The 7,981-nt window shown below is 39.5% G+C and overlaps 1 protein-coding gene across 1 annotated transcript; it reads right to left on the reverse strand.

Moving 5' to 3' along the window:
* Positions 1-1,281: 1,281 nt before the first annotated feature.
* LOC122867997 (sarcoplasmic reticulum histidine-rich calcium-binding protein) lies at positions 1,282-6,673 on the reverse strand. The gene is made up of 6 exons (XM_044179496.1): positions 5,481-6,673; positions 3,572-3,675; positions 3,231-3,302; positions 3,072-3,126; positions 2,930-2,966; positions 1,282-2,787 (listed from the first exon to the last, which is right to left on the reverse strand). Exons 1-6 carry the CDS (start codon positions 6,346-6,348, stop codon positions 2,766-2,768), a joined length of 1,158 nt encoding a protein of 385 aa, XP_044035431.1. The 5' UTR covers positions 6,349-6,673; the 3' UTR covers positions 1,282-2,765.
* Positions 6,674-7,981: the final 1,308 nt, after the last annotated feature.

Here is a 7,981-nt window from a genome sequence, read left to right on the forward strand (position 1 = left end):
TGTTTAAAGTTGTGAGTCTGAGTCCTGGGTGATGCAGAATAAACATGCTAATGTCTACTCAGCCATTGCGCTGTGTGGATTAGAGACGCGTGACTTTAAGGTTTAATAACTTTGGTCCGGGATGTTCTGCTGATGGACTGCATTTGTCTTGTTTTTTTCACCTTCCTCCTCTTCTTCCTTCTTCTTCTTCCTCCCCCTCAAAATGCCCGTCCCCAACTCGCAGCTGCACAGCAGCTATAATTCCTCTGCTTCTTCCTAAGAAATCTGCCCATGCATGAAAATAAACAAAATTTTGCCACACGTCCTCAATAGGCATTGTGGGCCAATAGTCCTGATGGTGGCTCTACAGCTACAGCAGTTTAAAACTGAACATTCATAACAAATCAGACGTACTTGCTACCACTTTGCAACTTTCACCAAAATGTAGGCCCAAGTGAGCAGAATAGTCCACATGCTTAGAGCTGCCAGGACTTATGAAGTCCATCACTCTGTTTTTCTCCTCCCACATATTTTACTCAATCGACACCAAACTTGCCACACTGCATTTTCAGACTGTCCTCCACAAACGATCCAGCCATATTTTTGAAATATCAAAAACTGAGCCCACAGTGGATCAAAATGTTTTACTGTAAACAGTACGGTAAACAGCTACTGCAAATTCTCAATAAAATAAATCTCCATGTTTATGAAAGAAAATTACCAAATTTTGTAGTTATGGTAGATGTAGTGTGGTATATTTCAGAACTGTATCTCAAAAAAACATTGCAGTAAATGGAAATCATGATTTTCCCTTAGTGTCTAAGGTTGTGAGTTCGATCCCTGGATGATGCAGAATAAACATTTTTACTCATGGATTAGAAACGCGTGACTTCAAGGTTTAATAACTTTGGTCTTGGATGTTCAGCTGATGAACTGTATTTGTCTGTATTTGGAGAGCTCAGAGAGTTCACTTGAATATCTGTAGAGAAATGCTTTGCTTCACCTGAGCAGCAGCTGGACCTCATTAAGTAATCAGTGTGTGATTGGCTGGACAATTGACTTCATTATTTTTCATCAAATTGTGGTGGTCACAAATCTTCTAAGTGGCACTTCAGAAATGCAAGCATCAGTTTTTCAATTTGTGCATGGATATTTCTTGTGAAACATCTCTACTAATAAATAATTAATTAGGACACTGTACACAAATAAGCTTAGGGCTACCAGGAAATAAAAAACCTATATTGAGTAGGACCACAGCACAGCCTATCAGATTATAACAGATATAATTAAAAAATAAATAGGTGAAAGGGTGAACAGAGGTGATTTATTTAAGAAACAGCAATACATAGCTTACTGCAATTGTTCCACTGTTTACTTTCCACTTTTACACATTAAGTTCAGTTTACTTGTCACAGTGAGTACTGCTCAGTAGACCTACTGCCTGTATAATGTCTTCTGTGGCACTGGAGGAGCTTTGTAATGTACAAACAGATGTCACCAGGCGGGTTTTCATCTTGGGCTTGGAGACAACACATTTAGAACAGAAAGTCTGCGTCTGGATTTTGGGCATTTATCCGGTAAGGAGAATCTAACAAAAAGATGATATCAAGTAGCATTATGGGAAGTTTAGGATCCAGTGTTTTTGAAAATGGATTCATGCTAGGGACTAAAAGTCTAGATATCTCTGCCTCTTCTGCTTTGATTTTTTCTATTTTAAAATTTATCTCACACAAGCAATACAAAGTTGCTGGAGTACCGCTTTAAGAGAGCAAAGGATTGTCATGGCAACCGAATTCTTCAACTAGGTTAGGCTCTCTGTGTTTTTTGCTTAAAAATTTACACCCAACAACTTCCCTGTCTAAACCCAATTTATTATTATGAATCATTCAAAATTTAAAACATCTATAATCCCATAAGCTAAAGGGAAATACCTAACTTTATACACAGTTGTGGGTTAAAACTTTTAAGAAGTTATGATGGAGTATTTTATAGGACTATTTACCCTTTTTTTTTTTACATCAACTGCAGTTTTAATGAGTAGGGTAAGCCATAGCTGTGTTTACATGCACAGAAATAAATCTAGAAATACTTTAGAAATCAGTAAACAATGTGAAATAGAACATTAAGATCAACTAAAAGTGCACATAGCAAAAACAGCTAATTGGAAGCAAATTTGTGACAGATATAACCTGTGCTTGTGATGCACATATTGGCTACATTAAAGAAAGATACAGATAAGAAGAAATGTATTATCAGATGAGAATCAGTAACATTGTATAAGTTGATTTTGTATTAACATGTGTGAAATATTTTACTGTAGAAAATCAATCATACATTTACATGAGGTGCAATAGATGTAATTTTTATCTTTCTAGTACATTCGTACATATTCCAGCCACTAAGACAGACCTGTAAACAGTTTTGCTCAACTAAAACTGTTTCATAATAATGCTCATACAAATGTTTTTAATTATATTATAGCTGTAGCAATGTATTATCATCAATTTTGCACTGAAATGTACAATAGGACATTCATTAGATAAAGGAAAAGAAAATAGACTCTAAAAACATTTTTTTTTCCAGCTGTCATTACAAGTCTACTAAAAATGTTATCTAAAAATTAGTTAAAACATGAACATGTTTTTGTTTTTCTGTCAGCTGTCACATTCATGACAAGCTCTTGTGGGAGTCCTCATGTTGCTGGAGCGGTATGAACAGCTGGACAGCTCCAATCCTGAGCACAGTACCTCATGGTCCTGCGCCACATGGTGGCATCATATGGTTGCTCAAAGTAGAGAGGCAACAGTCCTGCAAAACAAAAGCCACAACATGAGTAAACTCAACACTATGCTACATAGCATTTCCCAGTATGTGCCTACCTGCTGTTGCATCATTAAATAATGATACATTAGCAGCAAACAGTTAAATATCAATGTGAGAGAATTCTTACTGAAAGAGAGACCCAGTTAGCTCATCAACAAGGCCACCTGAAAAACAAGCAAGACATAGGAAAGTTAAGAAAGGCCAAAGTTGACCAAATATATAAATAAACAATGGTACATGCAGTATGAGTAATTACTACCAATATTTACCTGGTGTGCAAATTGTGTCACACAGTATGGGGCAAAGATAGCAGGATGAGCATCCCTGGAAGACAAAAAACACGGTTAAAATGAGGAGGCTCTTGTCCCACTGAAATGTTGCCTTTAAAGTGTATTATTTACAGTATTTTGGAGAGTGAAAATGCTGACCTGGCAGTGCTGGCAGTGATCTGATTCATCTCCCTCTTCACAGGGGCACTTGTCACAGTTATTAGAGCAGTGCTAAAAGAGGGAGGGGACACACAATGTACAATAATGATTAGTCATTCATTTATTATAAGGGTGATTGTAAAAAAGCCAGACTTCCTATTAATCAGTTCAGCTTAAGATGAAAAGTTGTCAAAGTTATTTCTCTTAAAAGGCAGCAAAAAATTAATAATTAAGTGAAATAGCATGAAAACGTCACTTTTCATTTGTGGCAGAGTTCGTTTGAAATAAGCACAGACTATTCATTACTGGATATATACACCATCAAAGACTCATAATTTTACCTCACAGATGGAGCAAAGACAACACAAAGAGCCAGGGCGGAATTGCAGCATGTCAGTGGCTGGCTCCTCTTCACTTGTGTCATCCTCGTCATCTTCAGGCTCATCTATATAAAGTCAACAGAGTCAACAACAAATTAGGCTTCTAGAGCTAGACCGATATATCAGCCTGGCCGATATTAGCTTATTGCAGATATATCGGTATCGGTGTGTATGTCAGTCCATAAGTAACAAGAAATTCACAGAAATGCCTAACTAGGTTTGAGGTCATTTAGAAACAGTGTCACTATTATATATTTTGTCCACTAGAGAGCACTGACAAGTCGATTTTGGCAATGTCGTTCGGTCAGTCGGTCGGTCCTCCACAAAATATCTCAACAACTATGAGGTAATTGTACAGACATTCATGGTCCCCAGAAGATGAATCCTACTGACTTTAGTGATCCCCTGACTTTTCCTCTAGTGCCACCATGAGGCTGATATCTCGACTAACTATTGGATGCATTGGTGTTAAATTTGGTACATTCATGGTCCCCAGAGGATGAATTGTAACTTTGATCTCCTGACTTTTCATCTAACATCATCATCAGGTCAAATTTAAATGTGTCCAATACTTTGGTTGGTAACACTTTATTTTGACAGTCCACCTACAGATAGTTTATAGAGTATTTGTAACATTTCAACCCTTTGGTTTATGACCAAATACCTGCAAATGACATTGTCTCATCAGCCTCAGCTGTACTTTGCATTTAGTGCTAATTAGCAAATGTTAGCATGCTAACACTCTAAAACAACACAGTGAACATTACAAACATTACACCTGCTAAACATCAGCATGCAAGTATTATCCTTGTAAGCATGTTAGCATGCTTATGTGAGCATTTAGCTCAAGTACAGCCTCACAGAGCTGCTAGCATGGCTGTAGACTCTTAGTCATGTTACACTGTAAAATGTCCTGCTTGGTTTGTAGCTTGGTCACAATAAAAAAAAAACATATCTAAGGGATCCGCATTAAGATTGCTGGTTATGTTATATGTTTTTGTTATAAATTGTTTACTTTTGGCCGATATATTATTATAGTTTTTATAAACTCAGTCTCTGCCTCAAAAATCTACTACTGGTCGGGCTATAGCTTCTCCTTCATGTAAACCTTCCCTTCACCAGAGATTATTAGATCATATTAATAGTGTCAGGCTGTGGACAGCAATTGCCAGCTTATGTTAAATGCTGATATGCTTAAACAATAATATTTTATATGAATCGGCTGTAAAAGCTAAGCACTGAGGATGAGATACTTGTCTGGTCTGAGAGACAAATGTGCAGATAAGTACCAAAACAACTTGAGACAAATAAGCTGTTCTCATTGTAAAGCAAGCCGGTGATCAACAAACTGTCTATTTGTCTGACTTTGATGTGCCTGCTGTAATCAGATTTTTATTAGATTCATAAAGCCTGGGAATTATAGGTAACTTAATTGTCAGTAAAGTGGGTATTCTGTCTTATTAGATTATTTTAAGCCTTTTTCCTTTTGCACCAACATATGTGTTTGGAATATTGCTTCTATCTGAATGTTTGTCTGAACTTCAACACTTACGTACAACTGTACCTGTTTTGGGATCTCAAAATAGCCACATTGGTTCAACAAAAGGAACGAATGGTTTAGATACTGGTGGGTGCCAGTTACCACACAGATAAGCCAGTCTATTTTAGGACTGATATGCGTGACAGTGTTTCTACAGTAGCTGCAGCTAGCCCAACAATGTCAGAGGGCTACTGTAGAGTTAGGAAACACTCAAAGGGCCCGGGAAAAATAATAATTTGTTACACTTTATACTAAATGACTGCATAGTTTAATATTTTGGTAACCAATAAATACACTGAAAAACACAATATATTAAAAAAATGGGTATACCATCATCTTCCTCTGCTTCAGTTGCATCCTCGTCCTCAGAGTAATCCTCTTCTTCCTCCTCCTCAGCATCGTCAGCCTCCTCTTCCTCAGCTAACTCCTCTCCTTCAGTTTCTTCATCATCCTCCTCACTTGCCTCCTCTTCATCCTCATTTTCAGCTGCGGCCTCATCCTCCTCGTCTTCCTCTGCTGCTGCCTCCTCAGCCTCCTCTTTTTCAGCATCATCCTCCTCTTCCTCCTCCTCAGCAGCCTCTCCATCTTCCTCTGCTGCCTCCTCTTCCTCTGCTTCCTCTTTCTCATCAGTTGTCTCCTCTTCTTCATCTTCCTCCTCATCAGCAGTCTCCTCTTCTTCGTCTTCCTCCTCACCAGCAGTCTCCTCCTCCTCGTCTTCCTCCTCACCAGCAGTCTCCTCCTCGTCTTGCTCCTCACCAGCAGTCTCCTCTTCCTCGTCTTCCTCCTCACCAGCAGTCTCCTCCTCGTCTTGCTCCTCACCAGCAGTCTCCTCTTCCTCGTCTTCCTCCTCACCAGCAGTCTCCTCTTCTTCCTCCTCCTGCTCAGCATCCTCTTCCTCTTCAGCAGTCTCTTCTTCCTCCTCAACCTCCCCTTCTTCCTCTTCTTCCTCCTGTTCATCACTCTCTGAATCATCATCTGATTCTTCCTCATCTTCCTCCTCTGCTACCTGTTCCTCTTCCCCAGCAGCGCCATCATCACCCTCAGCTTCGCCCTCTTCAGCCACAACATCCTCAACATTTCTGGCATGGAGGTCTTCCTCAGCCACGTCCTGGGCACTCACCACACCAGAGAGCGGGACCTGCGATGGGCACAGGAGAACCAGCAGGAGCCCCACTACCCAGCCTTTCACAGGTGCCATTTTGAAAGACTCACAAAGTTGAGGACCTCTTCTGAGGTACAAATCCACACTGTATGTTTCTTTCACCAAAAGCAAAAACAATTGATGGGTTTTTAACACTTAAAAACCATTAAATCCACAGAAAATGTAGTCAAGCTGCAGGTGATTAAGGGATATTGTTCAGGTTTTGTTCCAAGCTAGAGAGACGGGGAGCGGAGGGCCGTGTTCACAAGACTCAGAGAAGTGTGCCAGCCTTGTGCTGGGAACACAGAGGACACACAACTGGGTGTGTGGTGTAGTTGTGTGGCTGCATGTGCATGAGTGACAGAGGCACATGTCCGGGAAGAATGCTTCTGATGCCCTTAACCCAGTGTATTAGGGAGGTGGGTGTGTGCATATGGGAGACAGGGGGGGGTTTGCACTGCAGAAGGGTGGGGAAAAGAGAGGTCAAAGAATATGTGGAAATGAGAGGTAGGGAGAAGTTCAGTTACTGACATTAAATAATTCCAACTAAAGTTGATGAAGTTTTATTTAAATATACTGTTAACTTTGTTGTCATAGTGCCAAACTCTTTCAGGAAATACTTATATATACATATATGGGTAGATATATACAAGTATATGTTCACACTTGTATGTGTATGACTGTTCATGTCTGTTATATATTACTTTTATTATTATTTTGTTTCATTTATTAATTTATGCGTTTTTTTCAAATTGAATTCTCTAATGCAGTTGCGACACATGAACTCTTCCCATGTTTGTAAACCCCCAAAATAGAACTTATCCAATAAAAAATTAATAAATAAAATAAAATAAAAATCAAATTGATGTTTCTACAGTTAAGAAATTCAAAATGAGACACAAAGATAAACAGATGGTATTCACACACTCCAACAACTTTGACTTTCGCTTTATTTTCAGCCCTATAAAGTTATTGGAGGTGTAATAAAGCACCAATAAACTCCTGAATCTACCTGGCTGAATCTCACAACTGCATGTCTCACTGGAGGTAAATATAATAAAAAATATTGTGAACAGCTTGCAATACAGGGCAAATTAAATAAAATTACCACAGGGTTTAACCAGCACCTCTCAGACACAGTCTCAACAGCAAAGGTAAGATTTGCTTGCCAATCAAAAGCAGAGAACATGTCAGGATGATGTATGGAATGGATGTAAATAGAAGGAAATGGAGATGATGCCAGTCTGCACACGTGCAGTGTGTTCGTGGGCAACTGACATTCCAAATAAATGGTTTACATTTGAAGTACATAATGTTTTCATTACGGGGTTTTGATTATGAAGCCTGGTGAGAGACAGAAGGGAGATTTAGATTCAGCAGCATTGCCAGTTGGGTGAAATGAGGAATGAAAATTACTCAGCAACTGAGACATGAGGAGCGAGACACAGATGCTCACTTACATGGGTACATACTTGCACATGCAGCCATCATGCAGTGAGAAGGCAGAAAGTGATGACACTGCCTCTCTCAGTGTGAGCCACTGGTGCGATTGACAGGTGGCCCAGCCGGCTATTTACAGTAAAGGCTCCTTCAATAGCCTTGCTCCACTATGTGACCTTCAATAGAGCTCTGGCATACTGAAACTCAGCACCATGGTGCACCTTTCACACTATCCATATCCCCTCCTCTC

The sequence above is a fragment of the Siniperca chuatsi genome, linkage group LG20 (genome assembly GCF_020085105.1).
Source record: "Siniperca chuatsi isolate FFG_IHB_CAS linkage group LG20, ASM2008510v1, whole genome shotgun sequence".
NCBI classification, from domain to species: Eukaryota; Metazoa; Chordata; class Actinopteri; order Centrarchiformes; family Sinipercidae; genus Siniperca; species Siniperca chuatsi.

Excerpts from the sequence above, each read along its gene's own strand:
- LOC122867997 (XM_044179496.1), bottom strand. The coding sequence starts at position 6,348 with ATGGCACCTGTGAAAGGCTGGGTAGTGGGGCTCCTGCTGGTTCTCCTG. Across the intron at positions 2,967-3,071 it reads TGACACAATTTGCACACCAG|GTGGCCTTGTTGATGAGCTA; the intron begins GTAAATATTGGT and ends CTTGTTTTTCAG. Across the intron at positions 2,788-2,929 it reads CTAACTGGGTCTCTCTTTCA|GACTGTTGCCTCTCTACTTT; the intron begins GTAAGAATTCTC and ends TTTGTTTTGCAG.